Source organism: Balaenoptera ricei, chromosome 8 (genome assembly GCF_028023285.1).
Source record: "Balaenoptera ricei isolate mBalRic1 chromosome 8, mBalRic1.hap2, whole genome shotgun sequence".
Classification (NCBI taxonomy): domain Eukaryota; kingdom Metazoa; phylum Chordata; class Mammalia; order Artiodactyla; family Balaenopteridae; genus Balaenoptera; species Balaenoptera ricei.
The window spans coordinates 33,421,542-33,448,705 of record NC_082646.1 but is presented as its reverse complement, the minus strand read 5'-3'; the positions used below and the strand labels follow the sequence as shown (position 1 = coordinate 33,448,705).

At 35.8% G+C, this 27,164-nt stretch overlaps 1 protein-coding gene across 1 annotated transcript; it reads right to left on the bottom strand.

The window, feature by feature from the left end:
- Positions 1-10,152: 10,152 nt before the first annotated feature.
- LOC132369688 (stromelysin-1-like) lies at positions 10,153-16,362 on the bottom strand. The gene is made up of 10 exons (XM_059929364.1): positions 16,252-16,362; positions 15,237-15,481; positions 14,998-15,146; positions 14,748-14,873; positions 14,202-14,366; positions 13,871-14,015; positions 12,843-12,976; positions 12,393-12,552; positions 11,185-11,288; positions 10,153-10,253 (listed from the first exon to the last, which is right to left on the bottom strand). Exons 1-10 carry the CDS (start codon positions 16,360-16,362, stop codon positions 10,153-10,155), a joined length of 1,440 nt encoding a protein of 479 aa, XP_059785347.1.
- Between the last annotated feature and the right edge of the window lie 10,802 nt (positions 16,363-27,164).

Below are 27,164 nucleotides of genomic sequence, written 5' to 3'. Positions count from 1 at the left end.
CAGTCATAAAAGGGAAAATCGACAGTAACAAAATCATTGTAGGGGAATTTAAAACCCCACTTTCACCAATGGACAGATCATCCAAAATGAAAATAAATAAGGAAATACAAGCTTTAAATGATGCATTAAACATGATGGACTTAATTGATATTTATAGGACAGTCCATCCAAAAACAACAGAATACACTTTCTTCTCAAGTGTTCATGGAACATTCTCCAGGATACATCATATCTTGGGTCACAAAACAAGCCTTGGTAAGTTTAAGAAAATTGAAATCACATCAAGTACCTTTTCCGGCCACAACACTATGAGACTAGATATGAATTACAGGGAAAAAAATGTAAAAAATACAAACACATGAAAGCTAAACAACACACTATTAAATAACCAAGAGATCACTAAAGAAATCAAAGAGGTTATCAAAAATTACCTGGAAAAAAAATGACAATGAATACACGATGACCCAAAACCTATGGGATGTAACAAAAGCAGTTCTAAGAGGGAAGTTTATAGTAATAAAATCCTACCTCAAGAAACAAGAAATATCTCAAACAAACAACTTAACCTAACAACTAACGCAATTAGAGAAAGAAGAACAAAAAAAACACAAAGTTAGCCGAGGGAAAGAAATCATAAAGATCAAATCAGACATAAATGAAAAAGAAATGAAGGAAACAATAGCAAAGATCTATAAAACTAAATGCTGGTTCTTTGAGAAGATAAACAAAATTGATAAACCATTAGCCAGACTCATCAATAAAAATAGGGAGAAGACTCAAATCAACAGAATTAGAAATGAAAAAAGAGAAGTAACAACTGACACTGAAGAAATACAAAGGATCATGAGAGATTACTACAAGCAACTATATGCCAATATAATGGACAACCTGGAAAAAATGGACAAATTCTTAGAAATGCACAACCTTCTGAGACTGAACCAGGAAGAAATAGAAAATATAAACAGACCAATCACAAGCACTGAAACTGAGACTGTGATTAAAAATTTTCCAACAAACAAAGCCCAGGACCAGATGGCTTCACAGGCAAATTCTATCAAACATTTAGAGAGGAGCTAACACCTAAACTTCTCACACTCTTCCAAAATATAGCAGAGGGAGGAACACTCCCAAAGTCATTCCACGAGGCCATCATCACCCTGATACTGAAACCAGACAAAGATGTCACAAAAAAAAGAAAACTACAGACCAATATCACTGATGAACATAGATGCAAGAATCCTCAACAAAATACTAGCTAACACAATCCAACAGCACATTAAAAGCATCATACGCCATGATCAAGTGAGGTTTATCCCAGGAATTCAAGGATTCTTCAATATTTGCAAATCAATCAGTGTGATACACCATGATAACAAAGTGAAGGATAAAAACAACATGATCATCTCAATAGATGCAGAAAAAGCTTTCAACAAAATTCAATACCCATTTATGATAAAAGCTCTCTAGAAAGTAGGCATAGAGGGAACTTACCTCAACATAATAAAGGCCATATATGACAAATCACAGCCAACATCATTTTCAACGGTGAAAAACTGAAACCATTTCCTCTAAGATCAGGAACAAGACAAGGTTGCCCAATCTCACCACAAATATTCAACATAGTTTTGGAAGTTTTAGCCAGCAATCAGAGAAGGAAAATAAATAAAAGGAATCTAAATCAGAAAAGGAGAATTAAAACTGTCACTTTGCAGATGACATGACACTATACATAGAGAATCCTAAAGATGCTACCAGAAAAATATTATAGCTAGTCAGTGAATTTGGTAAAGTAGCAGGATACAAAATTAACACACAGAAATCTCTTGCATTCCTACACACTAATGATGAAAAATCTGAAAGAGAAATTAAGGAAACACTCCCATTTACCATTGCAACACAAAGAATAAAATACCTAGGAATAAACCTACCTAAGGAGGCAAATGACCTGTATGCAGAAAACTATAAGAAACTGATGAAAGAAATTAAAGATTATGCAAACAGATGGAGAGATATATCATGTTCGTGGATTGGAAGAATCAACATTGTGAAAATGACTCTACTACCCAAAGCAATCTACAGATTCAATGCAATCTCTATCAAACTACCAGTGGCATTTTTCACAGAACTAGAACAAAAAATTTCACAATTTGTATGGAAACTCAAAAGACCCCAAATAGCTGAAGCAATCTTGAGAAAGAAAAACGGAGCTAGAAGAATCAGACTCCCATACTTCAGACTATACTACAAAGCTACAGTAATCAAGAGAGTATGGTACTGGCATTGAAATAGAAATATAGATCAATGGAACAGGATAGAAAGCCCAGAGATAAACCCACACACATATGGTCACCTTATCTTTGGTAAAGGAGGCAAGAATGTGCAATGGAGGAAAGACAGCCTCTTCAATGAGTGCTGCTGGGAAAACTGGACAGCCACATGTAAAAGAATTAAATTAGAACACTCCCTAACACCATACACAAAAATAAACTCAAAATGGATTAAACATCTAAATGTATGGCCAGAGAGTATAAACTCTTAGAGGAAAACATAGGCAGAACACTCTATGACATATATTACAGCAAGATCCTTTTTGACCCACCTCCTACATAATTGGAAATCAAAACAAAAGTAAACAAATGGGATCTAATGAAACTTAAAAGCTTTTGCATAGCAAAGGAAACCATAAACAAGACAAAAAGACAACCCTCAGAATGCAGAAGATATTTGCAAATGAAGCAACTGACAAAGGATTAATCTCCAAAATATACAAGCAGCTCATGCAGCTCAATATCAAAAAAACAAACAACCCAATCCAAAAATGGGCAGAATACCTAAACAGACATTTCTCCAAAGAAGATATACAGATTGCCAACACACACATGAAAGGATGCTCAACATCACTAGTCATTAGAGAAATGCAAGTCAAAACTACAATGAGGTATCACCTCACACCAGTCAAAATGGTCATCATCAAAAATTCTACAAACAATAAATGCCGGAGAGGGTGTAGAGAAAAGGGAACCTTCTTGCACTTTTGGTGGGAATATAAATTGATACAGCTGCTATGGAGAACAGTATGGAAATTCCTTAAAACACTAAAAATAGAACTACCATACAACCCAGTAATCTCACTACTGGGCATATACCCTGAGAAAACCATAATTCAAAAAGAGTCATGTACCTCAATGTTTACTGCAGCACTATTTAGAAGATCCAGGACATGGAAACAACCTAAGTGTCCACTGACATATGAATGGATAAAGAAGATGTGGCACATATATAAAATGGAATATTACTCAGCCATAAAAAGAATCGAAATTGAGTTATATGTAGTGAGGTGGATGGACCTATAGTCTGTCATACAGAGTGAAGTAAATCAGAAAGAGAAAAACAAATACCATATGCTAACACATATATATGAAATCTAAGAAAAAAAAAAATGGTTCTGATGAACCTAGGGTTGGGACAGGAATAAAGAAGCAGAAGTAGAGAATGGACTTGAGGACACGGGGAGGGTGAAGGGTAAGCTAGGACGAAGTGAGAGAGTGGCATGGACATATATACACTACCCAATGTAAAATAGATAGTTAGTGGGAAGCAGCTGCATAGCACAGGGAGATCAGCTTGGTGCTTTGTGACCACCTAGAGGGGTGGGATAGGGAGGGTTGGAGGGAGACACAAGTGGAATGGGATATAGGGATATATATATACATATAGCTGATTCACTTTGTTTTACAGCAGAAAATAACACAACATTGTAAAGCAATTATACTCCAATAAAGATGTTAAAATATTTTTAAAAGTCTATGCACTTTCTGATAGAAATATCATAACTTTGTGCACAAAACAGTGGTTTTCTAATTGTAGTGAGTGACGATAGTTACCTTGTACATGGGGAGGGGATGTGTAAGAGAATTTTCTTTCAGTTACGTTCCAAAGGGTGTGGTAGGAAAAAGCACAGAACTTAGAATCAAATGATGTAGGTTTGAATCACAGCTGAGCAATCCTGAATGTTATCAACTGTAAAAAGAAAATAATAATGCTTGCCCATTTGTTTATGATATAACTGAACTGACAGGTACTTTATAAATTGAATGATTACATACTATAATTATTACTTCCTGACCTTTAAGACTGTCCCTGTGACCAGGTACTACGTAACAATACAAGTTAAGTAGGGGTTCACAGACATGAAACCCATTTTCTGGATTCATAGTTAGTATTTTCTTGAAATAAAAAGTTAAACTTTTCGTTAGAATATTAACCAAAATTCTGTACATGCATAAATATTTGATGTACTTTCATTGATTGATACTCTAGGCAGCTTGATTGCAAATGTAGAATTATTAGATGTATACAGAAACAATATAGAATCAAAACAACATTCTGATTTTTGTATAAGGCAGATTTGGATTCAAAACTCGATTTTGCAGCATTTTAGACCTATAACCTTAGACATGTTAACCTCTCTGATATTTCATTTTCTCACATATAAAGTGAAAATAATAATATTAAGATATGCCATGACTTTTTTGGGGATGGTTAATTCCTCAAATGCAATATGCATCATGCCATCACATAATAGCTGTTCAATGAGCATTAATTCCTCTTAGAGTGAAAAGACACCCCAAATCACTTGAAACTGTGATTAAAAATCTTCCAACAAACAAAAGCCCAGGACCAGATGGCTTCACAGGCAAATTCTATCAAACATTTAGAGAAGAGCTAACACCTATCCTTCTCAAACTTTTCCAAAATATTGCAGAGGGAGGAACACTCCCCAACTCATTCTACAAGGCCACCATCACCCTGATACCAAAACCAGACAAAGATGTCACAAAGAAAGAAAACTACAGGCCAATATCACTGATGAACAAAGATGCAAAAATCCTCAACAAAATACTAGCAAACAGAATCCAACAGCACATTAAAAGGATCATACACCATAATCAAGTGGAGTTTATTCCAGGAATGCAAGGATTCTTCAATATATGCAAATCAATCAACGTGATACACCATATTAACAAACTGAAGGAGAAAAACCATATGATCATCTCAATAGATTCAGAGAAAGCTTTCAACAAAATTCAACATCCATTTATGATAAAAGCCCTGCAGAAAGTAGGCATAGAGGGAACTTTCCTCAACATAATAAAGGCTATATATGACAAACCCACAGCCAACATCGTCCTCAATGGTAAAAACTGAAAACATTTCCACTAAGATCAGGAACAAGACAAGGTTGACCACTCTCACCACTATTATTCAACATAGTTTTGGAAGTTTTACTCACAGCAATCAGAGAAGAAAAAGAAATAAAAGGAATCCAAATCGGAAAAGAAGAAGTAAAGCTGTCACTGTTTACAGATGACATGATACTATACATAGAGAATCCTAAAGATGCTACCAGAAAACTACTAGAGCTAATCAATGAATTTGGTAAAGTAGCAGGATACAAAATTAATGCACAGAAATCCCTTGCATTCCTATACACTAATGATGAAAAACCTGAAAGTGAAATTAAGAAAACTCTCCCATTTACCATTGCCACAAAAAGAATAAAATATCTAGGAATAAACCTACCTAAGGAGACAAAAGACCTGTATGCAGAAAACTATAAGAAACTGATGAAAGAAATTAAAGATGATACAAATAGACAGAGAGATATACCATGTTCTTGGATTGGAAGAATCAACATTGTGAAAATGACTCTACTACCCAAAGCAATCTACATATTCAATGCAATCCCTATCAAACTACCACTGGCATTTTTCACAGAACTGGAACAAAAAATTTTACAATTTGTATGGAAACACAAAAGACCCCGAATAGCCAAAGCAATTTTGAGAACGAAAAATGGAGCTGGAGGAATCAGGATCCCTGACTTCAGACTATACTACAAAGCTACAGTAATCAAGACAGTATGGTATTGGCACAAAAACAGAAACATAGATCAATGGAACAGGATAGAAAGCCCAGAGATAAACCCATGCACATATGATCACCTTATCTTTGATAAAGGAGGCAAGCATATACAGTGGAGAAAAGACAGCCTCTTCAATAAGTGGTGCTTGGAAAACTGGACAGGTACATGTAAAAGTATGAAATTAGAACACTCCCTAACACCATACACAAAAATAAACTCAAATTGGATTAAAGACTTAAATGTAAGGCCAGACACTATGAAACTCTTAGAGGAAAACATACATAGGCAGAACACTGTATGACATAAATCACAGCAAGATCCTTTTGACCCAGCTCCTAGTGAAATGGAAATAAAAACACAAATAAACAAATGGGACCTAATGAAACTTAAAAGCTTTTGCACAGCAAAGGAAACCATAAACAAGACCAAAAGACAACCCTCAGAATGGGAGAAAATATTTGCAAATGAAGAAACTGACTAAGGATTAATTTCCAAGATTTACAAGCAGCTCATGCAGCTCAATAACAAAAAAACAAACAACCCAATCCAGAAATGGGCAGAGGACCTAAATAGACATTTCTCCAAAGAAGATATACAGATTGCCAACAGACACATGAAAGAATGCTCAACATCATTAATCATTAGAGAAATGCAAATCAAAACTACAATGAGATATCATCTCACACCAGTCAGAATGGCCATCATCAAAAAATCTAGAAACAATAAATGCTGGAGAGGGTGTGGAGGAAAGGGAACCCTCTTGCACTGTTGGTGGGAATGTAAATTGATACAGCCACTATGGAGAATAGTATGGAGGTTCCTTAAAATACTAAAAATAGAACTACCATATGACCCAGCAATCCCACTACTGGGCATATACCCTGAGAAAACCATAATTCAAAAAGAGTCATGTACCAAAATGTTCATTGCAGCTCTATTTACAATAGCCAGGACATGGAAGCAACCTAAGTGTCCATCATCGGATGAATGGATAAAGAAGATGTGGCACATATACACAATGGAATATTACTCACCCATAAAAAGAAACAAAATGGAGTTATTTGTAGTGAGGTGGATGGAGTTAGAGTCTGTCATACAGAGTGAAGTAAGTCAGAAGAGAAAAACAAATACAGTATGCTAACACATATATATGGAAGCTAAGGGAAAAAAAAAAAAAAAGGCCATGAAGAACCTAGTGGCAAGACAGGAATAAAGACACAGACCTACTAGAGAATGGACTTGAGGATATTGGGAGGGGGAAGGGTAAGCTAGGACAAAGTGAGAGAGTGGCATGGACATATATACACTACCAAACGTAAAATAGATAGCTAGTGGGAAGCAAGCGCATAGCAGAGGGAGGTCAGCTCTGTGCTTTTTGACCAGCTAGAGGGGTGGGATAAGGAGGGTGGGAGGGAGGGAGATGCCAGAGGGAAGAGATATGGGAACATATGTATATGTATAACTGATTCACTTTGTTATAAAGCAGAAACTAACACCCCATTGTAAAGCAATTATACTCCAATAAAGATGTTAAAAAAATATATATTTAAAATAACCTACTGAATACTGAAAATAATACTGATACACACAATTTTATTTGACTTACTTTTCATTATTTTTATTTCAAGTATATTATATATTTTTCAAGTATATGATATATTTTTCAAGTAAATGTTTTAAATATTATTAAATTTTAATATATTTTTATTTTAAATATATTTAATTTATTATTTTAATTTTTAAATTTTATTTCTTTGATATATACATTTATTTAATCACTAATTTAGTGACCAATAGGAGACTGAATAAATAAATTACATATTTATCTCATAGAATGGAGCCAATGAAAGAGTGAAGCAAATTCCACATGTATTAATGTGGAATTGTTGCCAAACTATAGTAAGTGAAAATAGCAAAGAGCAGAGCAGTGTAAATTTACATGCTACAATTTTAACTTAAAAAATGATATAATATTACTGTTTGTATATGTATAAAATAGCTCTGAAAGGATTCCTAGAAATCTACTTGGTTGCTCTGAGAAAAGGAATTAGATGTGATGAAACGGGTGTGAGGAAAATTAACTTTTCATACAAAATGTTTTTTACCTTTTGAATTTGTGCCGTGGCTACATAGTACCTATCAAAAAAAAATAAACCAAATAATTTAGTTAATTTTTAAAATAAAGAAATGTTCAATCCCCGGCAAAATATTGTTATTTATTAGGGTTCCATCTTAAAATCTCTCATATGGTGTGTCTTATACTCATGGTTTTAAGAACAATCTAAATGCTGAAAAATCCCATATATTTATATCTTCTCTCTCTTTTAAAAATATTGAGATATAATTTACATATAACATTGTATTAGTTTTAGGTGTACAGCATAATGATTTGCTATATGTATACATTGCAAAATAATTACCACAATAAGTTTAGTTAACATCCATCACCAAACATAATTACTGTATCTTCTCTTTTGAGTTCTAGACTAATTTACCTCATGGTCTTACTTGGAAATCTCTCAGACATTTCAAAAATTGGCAAAACTGAGCAATTCTTCCTAACTCATCAACCCTTATGCTCAAGGAAGCTATCTGGGAATTATTCTGGCAACATTTCCTCTCTTAAACTCCATATCTGAGCCATCATAGAGTTCTGTGGTCAATCATATATATATATATATATATATATATATATATATATATATATATATATGTATTCCTGTCTCTGACTCTCCACTGTGACCACTTTAGTCCAAACCATCATCTTCTCACCAAGTTTTCACGTCTTCCTTCAAAACCTTCTCCAATGCCATTCCCCCAAAACTTCTTCTAAAACCACCCAGATCAAAGTAGATCCTCCTATTATTCTATCAAAGAAGCCTAATTTTTTTCCTTTTTAACTCTTACTAAAATTACAGTTACATGTTCATGTTTGTCACTATTTGCATATATTCTTTCTTGCTGGATTATAATCTCAATGAGGCAGGGACTGTGTCCATTTTCTCAGGCTCCTATGCCCACAACCTAGCACAATGCCTGACACACGGAATATGATTAAAAGATTATTCTCAAATGAATTAATAATTTACAGCATGAATGAGCTCTTACTGTGTAGCAGATACCGTGTTACACTTATTACTTAGGAGTGGCAAACCAGTTTTAGGATATGCAGTTGTCCATGGGCTTGTGGGCATGGACAGATACAAAATGAGTACAGGAGGATATTTTCATGTGCGAATAGGGGGAACATGAGCACATTTGTTGGCTAAGGCAGGGAAAGGGGTTCCATTGATGGAATATAAGTAAAATATAAGTAAAAGCAAAAGATGAACAACAGGTTTATTTCCCCACCTGAATAATGAAGTATGTGAACTAGGTGATTTGCTATAATTATAGGATTCTGCTTCACAACTTTTTTTTTTTTAAACATCTTTATTGAAGTGTAATTGCTTTACAATGGTGTGTTAGTTTCTGCTTTATAACAAAGTGAATCAGTTATACATATACATATGTTCCCATATCTCTTCCCTCTTGCATCTCCCTCCCTCCCACCCTCCCTATCCCACCTAGAATCTAAGAAAAAAAAAAAAAAAAAAAGGGTCATGAAGAACCTAGTGGCAAGACGGGAATAAAGACACAACTTTTTTCAGAGCCTGCCCTATAAGGTGACAACTTCCCTAGATCTTTCTCCTTAGGTATGTCAGGAACACATACGATGCCTGGTTGGTGGAAATAGCATCTCTTTTGTAGGGTACCTGGGGAGGGCAAGTGGCAGATTGTTTCCAGTTCTGGATGAGCCCATTGTGAGGTCCCAGCTGTGGAGATCCTAATCCTGCCACCTCTACTGTCTCCTGCTCAGTCCACAATGCGCCCAAGATTGTGAGGACAACTCGTCCTTGAAACAAACAAAACAATAAAATAAAATAACTGACAACTCGTCTTTATTAAATAATAAGAAAATATTCTATATAAAGTCACTTGTCTGTTGCACAAGTGCTTCTTCCTTCCCTGTGGGAGGCTACCCCATGTGAGCAAAGTGCAAACACACAGCCCATTTGAATGCCCTGAAATTTGTGAAGCTAACAGGCAAGACACACCAGCTCACACTCTCATTGTCAGTCACTGCACACACAGGAGAAAATGAACCATTTCAGTTCACAGAGACTTAGGTGAAGAGATATCAGCTTCATTTAGAATTCACATATTATGCCTTCTAAGCATCTCTCCTAACAATTCAACCAGCTGTTACTCTTCAAAACATGTGTCACTTTCTTTGCATTTGGGTCAAACTCCAACTGCGAAGATCCATTGAAGAAATAGAAAAACCCTGCAAATACAGACAGGGGAAATAGTGAGATATTTTTTCCAATAAATAAATTTGGCAAAGTACAAAACTCATAATAATAGATACCTAAAAGCAGAAAGTGTTTATAGAATTAGACTACTTGCCAGGGACTACGTTAAACATTTACATGATGTTTTTTCATTTATTTCTGCAACAATCCTAAGAGGCATGTATATCTAACTCCATTTTACAGATGAAGAAGTTGAGGTTCAGACAAATTTAGATGTTTGCCCAAGGTCACTCAACAGGGAAAGAATGGAGATGGCACTCATCTTCAGCTCTGTCTGACAGCAAAATCATGCTCTGAGTTATTAGGTTATTCTGCTTGCAGTCAGATAAAATTCTCTGCATCTTTGGAAACTGTGGTATCTTTAAGCTTTTTCTTCCCAATACTCCTCCTCCCCTTTCCTCATGAGGCAACCTGAGGGGCATTTCTGGCCTCAGAGAGGCACAGGGACTCTTTCAGAGCCAGATGATCCTTTATGGCTCTGCCATCATGGTGCTCAGATTACCTTTCAATAAAGATCATCTATCCCTCCACCCATCTATCCCTGAGGAGGAAAAAAAATCTTTTTTTAGACTTTGGGCTCATGGAAAGTTAAATATTGGCAACTGACTGACTACTCAGGAAAGACAGAGAAAATCTCCCTGGGAATTAGTAGCAGCAGTGGGATAGAGAAAGCCAGCTGGTCAGTGTTAAACTTGGCCACACCACTTGAGGGAATTTTTATATAGCTTATTATATGAGGTAGTCATATAATTGATATGAAATTCATAAGTTGAAATTTAGGGTTGAGAGGAGGAACCTGGTTAAAGAAAACTGTTATGAAATATTATTTCAATTTTCCTCTTCCCTCTGATACTATAGACTGTTTCAAGTGCCCCACTGCCAACAAAATAAGGGTCCTCTTACCAAATGCTTCAAAAACAGCATCCACCTCTGGGTCAACCCCTGGGAAGTCTTCCACTATTTGCTTGGGAAAGCCTGGTTCCATGGATTGTCTCTTCTCATCAAATCTGCACCGAGTAAAAGAAAAAAAGCTCAGCATTGCATGGAGGTCATGTCACCAAAATTCGTAAATCATGTTAGGTTTAATGTGGAATTCTAACAAACTTTCCAAGTACTGCAAATAAATGTCAGACATGTTTAGTGCTACAGAAATGTGTGACTTTAATGGTACTGCAAACTTAGCTCTTAAAACCTCTACCAGAAACAGAGGTAACACCCTGATCTAGCAGATGCTGTTTGTTACCATATTTCTTAGGTCTGGACAGAAAGAATCTTAATCATCCTTCTATCACAAAGATATGAACATAAAGTGAATTCAATCATTCATCTAAAATACAAATTTGAAGTTCTCTATCATACTTTGTACATATATGTTGTCCCTACCCTGCACATCTGGATTTCCTATGGCAGTCTCCTATGAAAAGGGATTGGGACAAGAAGCAAAGCACAGTAAGTGCATCTTTGATTGTTGGCTGGACCTTGGTTGGTCCGCCCAGATCTCAGAGTCTGGGCAGATAGCCCAAGAATTAGCCTCTCTGAGAGTCCTATATAGCTAGACTGTTATTACCTGTCATCCTCTTAGGCAGAGGTAATGAATGGGTGAGGCTAAGGGAAGCCCTTGAGAATCACATAGTACAGTTGGGAAATCAAGACAGACACTCAAACAATGAGTGGATTATAAGACAAAGGGAAAAGAATGATTTTCCTGTGGCCTGGATTCGCAGGGCTTCTTTCAAAAAAGAAAAGTACAGTTGGGTTTGGAATGCAGCAGGGAAAGCTTCATGGAAGTAGTGGGACTTGAGCCAGGACTTGGAGGATGGGCAGGGTTTGTGTCGGTGGAGGAGAAAGGAGAACACTCCAGGCGGATGGGTCAACAACACAAAGGGAAGCTCCAGCTTATTGTACATGTGACTCAAAACAGGAGAGCTTAAGAAATGCCTGTTATCAGGCACTGCTATATTTGAAAGTAAGTACTTCCCCACAGTTGTCTAAAGCCCCACCGTTCCTATTGTGAGGGACGCAGGTCTAAGAGTAAGGCGGGGGATTTCCTTAGAGAAAGAAAATAATTTCCCTAATTAGGATCATACAAAGTCATTCCAATCAAATTTTACCTCCAGTATTTGTCCTCTACAAAGAAGTATGTTTTCTTCTTTTCCTTATCAGAAAAGGCTGCATCTATTTTCCTTATTGTTGAAGGAAAACCCAGGGTATGGATGTCTCTTGGGTAACCTGCTTGCACCTCATTTCCTCTGATGGCCCAGAACTGACTTCCTGTGGTTTTTTTTAAAAAATCACAATCACTTTGAATCTATAACAGATATCTTTGGTTTTAGAAATACTTCTTAGCATCTTTAATTTTCATAGTAAAAGGGAAGCCAGAATTTTAGATTTAGTCACCAGCTCAAAATAGACATTAAACAAAAATTTGCAGCTTGAATGAATGAACACAGACCAAATGAGGGAATTTACAACTCTGAGCAATTTCCAGTTAAACTCTTAATCAATTTTCCAGTGAGAGGCTTTATTTCAGCAAGTTAAAGAAATTATTATATAATAATTACCTTTAAAAATGAAAACGCTGTCTTTGCTAATAACTTCATATGCAGCATCTATGCCTGAAGGAAGAGATGGCCAAAACGAAGAGATCAAATGAAATTCAGGTACAAGTGTCCTGAAGGATTTGCGCCAAAAATGTCTGAAAAATATGTAAAAAGAAATGAAAATTGAAAGAAGTCTTTCACCTTTCAGCATATTTTCTTCATTGTCCTGTCTCACACATCTTCCCCCATTCCCACATCCTCTAGGCTCGATGACAGACAGAAATCAGGTATGTTGTCACTGGGGAAAAATCTTTCCTTTTTTTCCAGAAGATTGCACTGGACCTGTTGCCGTAGGATTCCAGAGTAATGTCTTCTGTGAAAGGAAAGTTATCTTACAATGCAAATTAATCAGCTGACTGTAACCTTTAAATATCTACAATTCATGCAAAACAATATATATATTATACCATCATTTATATTTTCAAAAAGATAGACAGATGTGTGTGTATGTATACGTGCATGAAAGTATAGTTTTATATATACACAGAACAATTCTGGAAGGATATTTAAGAGTTCATCACTATGGATGAAGATAGGGAGAACTGAGGAACTAAGAGTCAATGATGTGGTGATGACTTCCTTTTAACTTTCTTTCCACTTGTGCAGTTTTATCATGTGCATATTTATCCAGCAGTGAGTAAATTAATTGATTAAATGTAATGGTATCCTGGTATCATTTTTAAAGGAAGTAAAGATAAAATTCTGATTCTAAAGTTCTACTTGTGCCTTTTGAAAAGCAACTGTAACTTATAACATTTGGGAATGACAATTACAGGGTAAAAATCAAATCATCCTAAGTCTTTGAAAATGAACTTGACAATTTTAGGAAAATGTGGAAAGTGAAGCATCAGAAAGATTCTAAGTTCAGAGCAAAATTTTTTGTTTTAAATATTTAAAAATCCCTATCAAGTTTCTGTTTGTTTTCCTCGCTAAGCATTGTATAGATACATCAAAAGAATAGATAGGAAAATATAGTTTTCTGGTCTGACCTGTCTTTAAAGAACAGAATTTCTCCCCTCAGAGTGCTGACTGCATCAAAGGACAAAGCAGGATCACATGTGGCTGGTGTGCCAGGTTCTGGAGGCACAGATTCTGTGGGCACCACAGGGTCATCTGGAGAAGCTGTCGGAGGTCCTAAAGGGAACAGATATGAGGATGCAAACATTAGAAGAAATGTGATTCTTCTGTCAATTTATATCCTTTCCAAACATTCTCAAAGTGCTTTGAGTTAAATTACAAATGCTTTATGCAGCATTTTGAAGCTTTCCTGAAGACCGTCATTGCAAAGTTACAATGCCTAATTTTTCCAGCATCACTCACCATACAGGGACTGAATGCCATTCACATCATCTTGAGAAAGGTGGAACCGAGTCAGGTCTGCGAATGGCTTGTAGACTGGATACATCAAAGCTTCACTGTTGGTCGAGTGTTGGAGACCCAGGGAATGGCCAAGTTCATGGGCAGCAACGAGGAATAAATTGATCCCTATTTAAGAAATCACAAATAATAGTTACTCATTCCTTAAATACATGTACATTACACAGATCAGCTGTGTATTATATTTGTTTACTTCCTGGAAACACACAGTGCTTCCCCCCTCTTTTTTTTTCTTTTGGTTAATTGATCAATTGACTGAGTACACCTAATGGAAAGCCAAGTGTTTTTCAAGGCTCATTCTTGAAATCAATCTCTGGGACAAAGTATCCAGCCACATCCAATTACTCCCATCTCCAGCCTGATTCTGCTGATTCTTGACCCATTGGAAATCCATAACACCCCATTTCTTCAGTATTCTTAGCTATTAAGAGTTCTCCAAGTTAAAACAAAAATCAACACTGAAATCATTCTGAGAGATGTATAACTAACCTGATGTATCCTTTGTCCATTTTTCATCATCATCAAAGTGAGCATCTCCATAAATCCCTGGCCCAGGTGGATAGGCGTGAGCCAAAACTTTTCCAGGTCCATCAAAAGGGCTAAAGTCTCCATGTTCTAAGAGAGAAAAAAATTTTTATTGGCAAGATTAGTAATTAGGATCTCTCTGGAATCTTTTCTAATTAAACAACAACAGATAAAATTTTGCATGGGTTTTTTTTTCCTTGTTTTTGTTTTTTACCTCGAACTGCAAAAATTATCATTATGTCTGCCTCTCCTTCATTGATCCTGGAGAATGTAAATGGAGTCACCTCCTCCCAGACTGCCAGAGCTTTCTCAATGGCAGAATCAACAGCATCTCTTGGCAAATCCAGTGTATAATTCACAATCCTGTATGAAAAAAAATTGAAGATACTATTTCTCCTGTGATAGTGATTTATAAACCTCAGTATTATGTCAAAATCTCTTTGGACCCATTACCTGTAAGTGAGGTGAGTTTTCCTCCACTTGGGCATGCCAGGAAAGGTGCTGAAGTGACCAACGTCAGGAACCCCACATCTGGGCTTGTGTATCACCTCCAGAGTGTCAGAGTCCAGCTTCCCTGTCACTTCCAACCCCAGGAACCTCTGCATTTCTTGTATTTTTTTAACTACAGGACCACTGTCCTTTCTTCTAACAAACTGTTTCACAACCTTTTCAAGGTTGTAGTAGTTTTCGAGGTATTGCTAGCAGAAACATAAGTATAGTTTTTAGGTCATTCTTATGATTTTTAGTGGTTTATGGTAAACTTGTACAGTTGCTCACTTAATCTATTTGAAATATTCCTCTAGTTTATTGAAATCAAAGTAAGTGTCATATTTGTTTAATTCTTCAATTGCAGACTCCTCCTCACTTTCATTTTATCTTTGTAACAGAATATCTCTGCAGCTTATTTTACTACCAAAGCAATGAAAATTGCAATGAATTGGAAAATCAAGATAATTATCCAGGGAACTTAAAGGAGAAAAACAAAACAAACTTTCTTGTGCATAATTGTATATTTCAGCTACATTTATTCAATTTTCCATTTTATGCTTCTCACAAGGACCTGGCTTGAGAAAAAAACTTAGACAAATCTCTATGTCTAAACATGACACCAGAAATAAAAACATCCATCTAACTTTATATTGGATTAAAATACCTACAGAAGTTCCAAACAAGATATATTTCATATACTCTACACTTGCTAATCATGTGTCTTAAGCAGTGCTGCTAGTAAGGTGGCTTTGATCTTAGGAAATTACCTAATATCTCTGGCTTTTGTTTCTTCTGGCATCAAAAGAGGAGTCCAAACAGGTGATACTGAGACCCTCTCCACGTACAACACTCTATAACTCTCTGCCTTTGAACTTCTTATACATTAAGTTCAAACAATTCTGTGAGTTTTATAAATAGAAAGCAGAGAGGGTTTCCACTTGGCCCTGTCAGGGAGCGTGAGGGCTGGCTCCTTAATTACCTGAACAAGGTCCATGCTGTCATCCTTGTCCTTTGCAGCTCTGTCCAATGGATAGGCTGAGCAAACTGCCACACATAGCAACAGCAGAACTGGAAGATTCCTCACTTCCATTGACTTTTCTCAGCTCTCTGTTGTCTTAATGCCTTGCTCTCTGCTTATCTTCTTCTAGGTTAACGGTCTGGAGTCCGACTTTTATAGGGTGACAATGTTTGTTTAGATCACCCACACACAGCTTGACTCATGATTGCTTTCCTATGAATGGCAGCAGGACCATTTCCAAAAATTCCAAATCCAAAATAGGATGATACAACCTACTTTACTAATTTCTCTCAACCTTTCCAATTTTGCAAGTCAAAAGAGTGATTAATCTCCAGGAAATGCTTCCTGTCTTGGTAAGAAGAAAACTGGGGCATTTTTTTTTATTCTGGAAAAAAAAGTGACTGGAATTTACTAGATAGTTTATGTTTGTGGATTTGAGAAGTAGGATGACATGGTAAAAAAGTCAGAATTCTGTAGAACTTTTAAATGTAATTTTAATTTAAGAAGAACATATTTAAAATCAAATGTAATAAGATATAAGTAAATGCAAGGCTGTACATAAATAGCTGCAGTCTATACTATTAAATTCTGTAAAAACAGAAGAAATACTATCTAGAATAAAATTGAAAGGGAAATTCACTTTTTGAGCCTTTGATTTGAAATACCTATTGTCACATTCTGCTTGGATTTGTTAGTCCTTGAGGAGGAGATGCTCATGGGAAGGATGCTCATTCCTCAAGATTTTGAGGAAGAAGGACACATATCCATTTTCTTTTGGTTGGTCTTAATTCTGTACCCAATTTATTAATGGGTGATGGACCTGTAATAGCTACTCCACAAATACTCAAAGAATTGATATAAATTACTTTGTTCACTAGACTGAAATTCTTCTCTGTCTTATCTCCTACTCTTTTCTTATTCTCTTTCAATCTCTTTTCTTCCTCCCTAAATTCAAATTTGTAGATATTTTAAAGTTAAAAAAAAAGGCATCCTAAATTCTTGTCCCTTGCTTATCATTTTTCTATTCTCTTCTCCTCCTTTTTTTCCTTTTTCTTTTCCTTCCCTTCCCTTTCCTACCTTTTCTTTCTTTTTCTTTGTCAACTAGAGTACTGCTCACATCACTTGTGTGAAATAAATGCTGGTAAGGAAGACCTTAAACTTTCCCAGAAGAAGAAACTTTGTTAAACACTTTACATACAATCCTCCTGCCACCTGCCACCCACCTATCTCCCTACCAACCTCACTTCCTATATCCTTAGAAAAATAAATCAAAAAAGAAACTCAAAAGGAATGCAAGTGGGAGGAAGCAAAACTTACACTTATTAAACATTTACTAAGTGCACAAACTTTTATTTATCACCACACTTTGTTTTTTCTTTGTTTGCTTGCTTATTTGTTTACTAAGAGCAGAATATCCTGGGAGTGAGAATTAAATAAAATGATGAATAAAAATGTGCACTTAATGAACATTTAATAAGTGTACATTTTGATTTCTCCCACTTGCATCCCTTTTGCATTTTCCTTTTTTGCTTTACTTTTTGTGTGTTTTTAAAGAAATATTGGAGATGTTTCACTCAATATTTATAGAAGATGTAATAGGATTCCTCAGTGGTTGTAACCTGTAGCTGGAGGTTTCCAGATGCCTAATGACCAGTTGGCAGGGGGTTATACGGTACATTTAAGCATCCATTTTTAGGCTAGATTCTGTTCAAAGACACCTCAAAGCTAGAGTTCTATATTCCTTAGTGTCTTGTTTCATTTTGACTGAGATAAGGGTAAAATACTTGTTTACACTGATGTCAGGGCAGCTAAGGGGGTTGGAGTGGTAAGGGCTTGTACCAGGAAGAAACAATGAAGTCAGGCAGAAAAGGCAGTGAGAAATTAAAAGAAGAGCTGTGACATCCACAATTGTCAATTCCTTCTAAATTAAGGGTTTTACTTTGTAAATTTTCTCTGCTAGCATAATTTATAAAACATTTTTTAAATTTAGAGGGAAACTTGACAGACTTTATGTTTATTTTCCCAACAATTCAAAAGTGATTGACAAAAGAGGCCATCTTTTTCCTGAGAAAATCACAAGTTTGCCAATGCAGAACTTTGTCATCTTTTAAAACAGACTTCTCTGAGAGGTCTTCCTTGAGCCCCAGGAAGAGTTCATTACTTATTTCTTAACAGTATATGTACCTTCCTGATTTTTCATACTGAACTGTAGTGTAATGGTTTACTTATCTGCCTCCCCATATTACTGTAAATTCTTGAGGGTAGGGACTGTTTCCCATTTATTTCTGTACGCCTAATACTTAGGGTGGGGCCTTGCATACAGCAGGAACCTCAAAATTTGGTAGAGAATTAATTAATATATTAATTATGAATGAAAGGCTCACAGCAAAAGTCAAACAGGTAAATGAAAAGTTAAAAATTTCACAAATGATGCATATCTAAATTCCTATATCTTACATGTCATATTTACTAAATACCCTAATAACTGATTTATTTTATTTTATTTTCATAGAAAAAGTTTCAAGCTATCCTCTTAAGTCTCTCTAATAAGAGAATAAATAAAAGACTTATATACTTAAAATACTTATTCTTATATCTATTGAACACCCAAACTAAGACTGTGGAATCAAGGAGTTTTCTGACAATGAATGAGATAGTTTGAATTTTGTGGATTAAATTTTAAAAGAGAACAGATTAATGCAAAGGAATAGGCAAATTACACAGTAACTGAGTGAAGGAAGGAAGGGAAGGAAGAGGAAGAAGGAAAGAAGGAAGGAAAGACAAAATGGAGGAAGGAAGAGGGGAGGGAAGGAGAAAGGGAAAGGGAAAGAAGGGAAAAAAGAAGGAAAAAGAGTAAGAAAGAGTAAATATTGGCTTGGCCAAAAAGTTCGTTCTGATTTCTTTGTCGAAATTTTTAGCCAACCCAATACATCAAATGTAGAGGGGAGTTGTGAACACTAGGTAAAAAATGGGCTTTTTCTACACAGGAAGGAAAATGACTGTTCCACAGAACAATCATTTGTCATACGGTGAAATATATACAAGGGTCAGAATGGGTGCTTTTGTAAATCTAACCTCCAGGGATCAGAGGTCTAGAAGTAAACTTAAATCTGATCCAAACTTAGATTCAAAAGCAGGCAGTTAGTCCAAGTAACATTCTGTCTCATAACTTTTCACTTTTGTCTTCCTATTTATCATGATTCTCCATGACTAATCAGATGAGATAACACATGATCCTTGCTACCTCCAGCTGATATATCATTCTTTCAGGTATTCATTCATTTCTCAAGTGTCTGAGTCTTAAATGCTTCAGAATAAACAAAGTAAGACTGTAGATTTGGAGATAATATTTAAATGAGAAATATAGAAAAAAAAGTGACCAAATTAGCTACTTAAAAATAGGAAAGAAGGAAGGATGAGATGACAGAATGAAGGAATGAATGAAGGAGAAAAGGATATAATCTCATAGAGGAGATGACCTCTGCATAAGATTTTATAAGAAATAAAGAAAGAAGCTGTACCGGAAATATGCAGAAGAAAAGCTGTTTAGTTTAGAAAAAGCCCAAGGTAAAGCCACAAATAAGTGAAGGCTGAAATGATTTGGACATAGAGGAAAATCCAGGAACAGGATAAACAACCATACAGAGTCAAGAAAATTTAGAGTCTATACGTAAAATGGCAAAGGGTTAATTTTTTATTGAAGTGAAAAATGTGTGAAGGGGAATAATGAAAAATGAAAAATAAAGTTATGGGAAGACAGATTGAAGCTCATTGTGGAAAGCCATTAGCCTGCAGTTAAGATGTTTAGTTTATTTAATTTATTTTACAGCAAGTCCCCTACATATGAACCTTCAGGTTGAGAACTTTCAAAGATGCGAACATGCGTTCCATCAACGTCAGGCGTGAGTGAAATTGCAGCTTGCCCTCCCTCTCCTATTGCTGACCATCTTTCAGCTCTACCATCTCCCACCTCCTCTCCCTCCTCCAGTCAGTAACTCTTCTTGCCCATTCACTCGATGCCAGCCTCTTTATGGCAGCTGTTGTACTGTACTGCTGTACTTTCCAAGGTACTGTACTGTAAGATTAAAAATGTTTTCTTTATTTTTTGTGTTTGTTTGATTTTATGTATTATTTGTGCGAAAAGAATTATAAACCTATTACAGTACAGTACTATATAGCTGTGTTAGTTGGGTACCTAGGCTAACTTTGTTGGACTTATGAACAAATTGGACTTATGAATGCACTCTCAGAACGGAACTCGTTAGTATGTAAAGGGAATTACTGTAGATGTTTAGTTGATTTTGTTGGTGATGGAAAGCCATGTTTCTACAAAATACATTCAATTAAATTTTTTACATTTCAATAAAATTTTATATTTTTACTATAGAAAATTTAAAATATAGAAAAAAGTTAGAGGAAAATAAATCATTTACATTCAAGCTGCTAGGAGGAAAACACTATTAACACTTTACTGTACTTTTGATTTTTTAATACCTGTGTATACTTTTTTACATCATGCTGATCATGGAAAAGTTATAAAATTTTATCTATTTTTTTTTCCACAAAACTGAATCTCATCAGCCAAAAATAAGCACTAATAAGGTGATGTATTCCCTCTGCATTATAGAATAAAACATGCTGCTTATGGGTTTCTTAAAATGTACATTTTTCATGGTTGAAATCAGATCATATATGCTAATTTTTATGTCTGTTTTCCACAGAAACATTCAAACATTTTAGTTGGAATGTGAACTAGAGTAGAAATAGGGAATTGAGAACAGATAATATTTGCACGTGGAATGACTATCTTTTTCATTTATAAAAGCCTAATGACTCAGATCACTCAACAGGAGGGGTAAGTGTGTTGAAATCCATTATTCAAATTCCTTAGCAATAACAATGGCCATTATGTGACTCCAGGCAACTCTGATTTTATGGAAAGAAGGAGAGCATTTTGTAATATTCTTGGCATAATTATTTCAATTGTGCAAACAAATAACAAAGTTTTTAGTGGTACTCCAATGGGCAGTATATTTCATCTGATTGTAGGATATAAAATGTTGCTCGAGAAACACTTTTTTTCATATGATGATTAGAGTAGAAGCAGAAGGGAAATAGGTGTGAGAAGCAGCATGGACCAAGCATAACCCCATACTGCCAAATCCACCTGACAAGTCACCTTTCAGTTAGAAAACTGCAAACAAACCAAGAAAAGATAGCTCTGTTAAACTTTTTAGAGCCTGAACTATGCATTCTGGAATTGTTCATTTTGAGTCAGTTGGCAATTGTATGTCTTTATGTAATTTTCCAAGGGTGGTTCAGGAGAAATTTACTGATTCTAGCATATCTGAGCATCTCTTTTGTTAACCTCTCTTATGGAAGATATCGTGGATGGGTATGCAACTCTACGGTCACAATTTCTTTTCTCTCTTCCAGAATCAACATCCATCCAATAGAGATGTAGCTTCAGTGTTTTCTCATTCATAGAAAAATAAATGTCCTTGTCTCTGATCAGACATTTGAGGAAAAAAATATATTTCTAGTTCTTTCAAACGACCATAAGTTCCTGAGGTTTCATATGATAAACATAGATAAGCAATCTTTTGTTTTATCCAATATAGCTTCTCTGTCCTTATAAACAGTGGAAAAATGTATTCTAAAAGAGCAACTTTGTTTTCAATGTTATAACTTCTTTTTTTCCTTGCATTTTATGTGCTGTAGTGCAAGTTTGGGAAAGACTACTTCAGTGGCTACTAGCCAGTGTCTTCTTTTTTTAAAAGAACTATTAAATATACATATATATATAATTTTCTAATTATATATAGTTTTGTGCTTTACATTTAGGTCTGTGATTCATTTTGAGCTAATTTTTGTGAAGAGTGTAAGACTGCATCTCAATTCAGTTTTTTCCATGTGCATTTCCAGTTGTCCCAGCACCATTTGTTGAAAATACTATCTTTGCTCCATTGCATTGCCTTTGATCCTTTGTCAAAGATCAGTTGACTATATTTATGTGAATCTATATCTGGGCTCTCTATTCTGTTTCATTGATCTATTTATCTATTCTTTTACCCATACCACACTGAGTTGATTACTGTAGCACATTGTCCTCCTTCAACACTGTGTTGGCTATTCTGGATCTTCTGCCTCTCAATATAAACTTTAGTATTAGTTTGTTATACCCAAAAAATAACTTGCTGGGATTTTGATTGAGGCCATTTGTTTTCTCAGACTGAAAATTTTCCCATTTAATGTTTTTTGTAAGATAAGTGAAAACATTGGAACATTGCTTCTGTGAGATTTATCTGGCAGTAGTGATTGAGGTGGATTAGAATAAAAAGAAAATAACATTGACTGGTTTATTATAATCATCTAAGTGAGCTGTAAGGGGAATCTGAAGGATTGCAGATATAAGTAAAAAGAATTGAGAATGGAAAGAGATGATACAGACAGAAAAGGGACAGGAAGGATAAAAAAGGCATAACATAAATCACAGCAAGATCCTTTTTGACCCAACTCCTAGAGAAATGGAAATAAAAACACAAATAAACAAATGGGACCTAATGAAACTTAAAAGCTTTTGCACAGCAAAGGAAACCATAAACAAGACCAAAAGACAACCCTCAGAATGGGAGAAAATATTTGCAAATGAAGCAACTGACAAAGGATTAATCTCCAAGATTTACAAGCAGCTCATGCAGCTCAATAACAAAAAAACAAACAACCCAACCCAAAAATGGGCAGAAGACCTAAATAGACATTTCTCCAAAGAAGATATACAGATTACCAACAGACACATGAAAGAATGCTCAACATCATTAATCATTAGAGAAATGCAAATCAAAACTACAATGAGATATCATCTCACACTGGTCAGAATGGCCATCATCAAAAAATCTAGAAACAATAAATGCTGGAGAGGGTGTGGAGAAAAGGGAAGCCTCTTGCACTGTTGGTGGGAATGTAAATTGATACAGCCACTATGGAGAACAGTATGGAGGTTCCTTAAAAAACTAAAAATAGAACTACCAAACGACCCAGCAATCCCACTACTGGGCATATACCCTGAGAAAACCATAATTCAAAAAGAGTCATGTACCACAATGTTCATTGCAGCTCTATTTACAATAGCCAGGACATGGAAGCAACCTAAGTGTCCATCATCAGATGAATGGATAAAGAAGATGTGGCACATATATACAATGGAATATTACTCAGGCATAAAAAGAAACGAAATGGAGGTATTTGTAGTGAGGTGGATGGAGTTAGAGTCTGTCATACAGAGTGAAGTAAGTCAGAAAGAGAAAAACAAATACAGTATGCTAACACATATATATGGAATCTAAGGGAAAAAAAAAAGGTAATGAAGAACCTAGTGGCAAGATGGGAATAAAGACACAGACCTACTAGAGAATGGACTTGGGGATATGGGGAGGGGGAAGGGTAAGATGTGACAGGGTGAGAGAGTGGCATGGACATATATACACTACTAAATATAAAATAGATAGCTAGTGGGAAGCAGTCACATAGCACAGGGAGATCAGCTCTGTGCTTTGTGACCACCTAGAGGGGTGGGATAGGGAGGGTGGGAGGGAGGGAGATGCAAGAGGAAGAGATATGGGAACATATGTATATGTATAACTGATTCACTTTGTTATACAGCAGAAACTAACACACCATTGTAAAGCAATTATACTCCAATAAAGATGTTTAAAAAAAAAAAAGGCATGGATGCCATTAATCTTGTAAAATGGGAAGAATTGAAACTAGTTCATCTACAGTTGAGGTTGAGTTCCTTTCTTTGTGACGTGGCAGGTCTCTCCCTGGTGTGGAGAAAAACAAAGACCAACCAAATGAGACCAAGCAATTGCTATTTATCCAGAGCTTGCTGTAGCAAGGGAGTCAGACACCAAAATGTGTGTTTTCACAGAGACTCAAAGCAGATAGACACATGGGAAACATTACGGTGTGGAAAAGGGAACTTTTCGTGTATATCCTGATTGAAAGCTATTGATCTGGGGATGCTGTAGGTGGGCTAACTAGAAGTGCGTATCCTGTGAAATTGGTTAGGAAATCCAATTGGATCCTCAGTTGGAAATGAGACAAAAATAAGGCCGTCAGTTTCTCAGAAAATCTTAGGCATTTTAGATTGATTATCACAGAAGTTGTCGTTTAGCCTCCTGGATTGTCACTAGAGATATCAATCTAGCTTCCTGCACTTACAACAAGCTGGCTTCCTAGGTTGTTTATTGAAGATAAGGAGATTGGTTTCCTGGGCAGGTTGCTACAGGTAATAGATGAAAGTTTGGGGTATTTACACTTGGCTGAATTACTTTTTCTTTTGTTATCCATATATTTTTTGATTAAATTCTGGAATTTATAAGTGCTTTATTCTGCAGGTTAGGTCAAATATCTATAACCAGTGATACTCATTGCCCTGACAAATCTGTGTAATGATCCTAGGCACTGCTTTGCCACGGCTGAGACACTTCACCTTCTTATGAGTCATGATTTGTAATGTTGACACACCTTTTTGGATGGGTCATATTATGTAGGAAGGACAAAATGAAATTGTATTGTATAACTAAATTAGAGTTGGATATGTACCAAGGCAGAGCTAACTCATATAAACCTAGAGAGTATGTGTTGGTGTGCCAGCTTACTCTCCATTAAAGCTATACCATTAGAATAATGGAATAAAGGTTCTGAACTTTCATTATTTTATATACTTTTAGGTAATTAGTGTCTCTTACTCTTCTCAGAATGTGTAGTATGGTCAAACAGGTATGTATCAGAACTCTCTTTTAAGAAAGGAGAAAGCTACTATATATTGATTATCTACTATGAACCCAGCATGTTATATTATGTGTAATCTTTACACCCACATTACAAGGTAAATATCAGTATCCTCAGTTCACAGATGAAAAAATGGAGTTCAGAAAAGTTAAAACATTTGTTCAAGTTCACATACACAGTAAGTAGCAGAGATGATGCACATGTTGTTCAGTCAAAACCTATAAATCAAATAGAAACAAGAGTTTGTAGTGTCTTCAGACTAAATTAAATCTCTGCATTTCATCTATTTATAACACCATCTTAGCCTGGATCTAACCCTTTCCAAAAATTTTCTCTCTCAAATATTCATATTTTCAAAAACTAAATACTGGCTATGTCTATTATCCCAGTGTATGTCTCATAGTCTTCAATATTAGGGCCTCCTCTCATGAATTTCTGACGTTCTGACTTCCCTCTCCTCTTTCTAAGTCCAGTCTTTCCTGTCAATTATCTTTCACTTGTGCTGTCCATATGAAACCCAGTTAGGACAAATGTCTATGAGCAGTGAGTATGTGTTATTGAAATTCAAAAAACCAAAGTCTCCTCAGTCAGCAAGGTTGGTCAAAGTTCCAATTCCAGAAAACATCAGCAAAAATCTTGCTAGCCATGAATTCCTAAGTGCTCATTAAAAAAATCCAACTCTAAGGTTCTAAGCATAAACACACAATTCAGTACCTTTGTGGCCCAAAACACATTTCACAATCCTTCCTTCCTTTGAAAATCATATTTTCTGCAATTACAAGATTGGAACATACTGTTCCAAGTCATGAATTTAGAGGAAAAGTGGAAAAACTTCTCAAATTTCCACCCTCACTTATATTCACATCTCCCTCAAGATATTTTATTGTCAACTTGACTGCTCAAAAAAAGTACAGAATTAGAGTAAGATTTTTTGTTGTTGATAATTTATTAACTCTTTTATATTGCCCCTAATAGTTGAGCCAAATTGTATCAGATCATGCTCCTTATTAGTTGAAAAATTATTAGTCAATAGAATCAAAGTCGGATAGTAGAAACAGCTTGAGTTTGGGTGAAACAGTCCTCAGTTAGAATCTTAATACGGACTTACTAGGTCTGTGACACCAAACAAATTATTTACCTTCTCTGTGTCCTTTTTTCTTTATTCTTAAAATAGCAATAAAAATGTCTATCTTACCCCTGACTAGCCATGGGCTGACACCAGCCCAGAGAGCTCATGGACCCCAGCTTGTGCAGCTAGCTCCACGGGAACATGGCTCCATGCTCTAGCAGGCCCACAGCCACTGCATGAGACAGGACCTAGCAGCCATTTGGACCAGCTCCACCTTCCAGTGTGCACACTGTAGTTGGGCCAGCCACAAAAGAACGGGGCACACAATTCAATTAGGGGACACACAACTCAATAGGGGACACTTCTACAGCATATAGCTTTAGTAACCAGAGGGGAACATATTGCTGACCTCCATAGGACATGTCCTACATAACACCACTTTTCCAAGATCTGGAAATTCAACTGACCTACCTAATACATAGAAGTAAACACAAAGAAATAGGCAAAATGAGGAGACAGAGGAAAATGTTCCAAACAAAGTAACAATATCTTTTAAAAAGTGAAGATAAGCAATCTATCCAATAAAGAGTTCTAGGCAATGGTCATAAAATGCTCACTAAACTCGAAAGAAGAATGGATGAAAACAGTATGAATTTCAACAAAGAATTAGAAAATAAAAAACAAACAGAGCTGAAGAATACAATAAATGAAATTTTAAAATATGATAGAAGGAATCAACAGTAGATTAGTTGATACCGAGGAATGGGCCAGCAATCTGGAAGACAGAGTAGTGGAAATCACCCAAGCTGAACAGAAATAAGAATTTTGAAAAAATGAAGATAGTTTAAGTGACCTCTGTGACAACATCAAGCATACTTAACTTGCATTTAAAGGGTTCCAGCAGGAGAAGGAAGAAAGAAAGTGGAAGAGAACTTATTTGAAGAAACAATAGCTAAAATACTTCTGTAAATTGGGGAAGGAAACAGGCATCCAGGTCCAGGAAGTACAG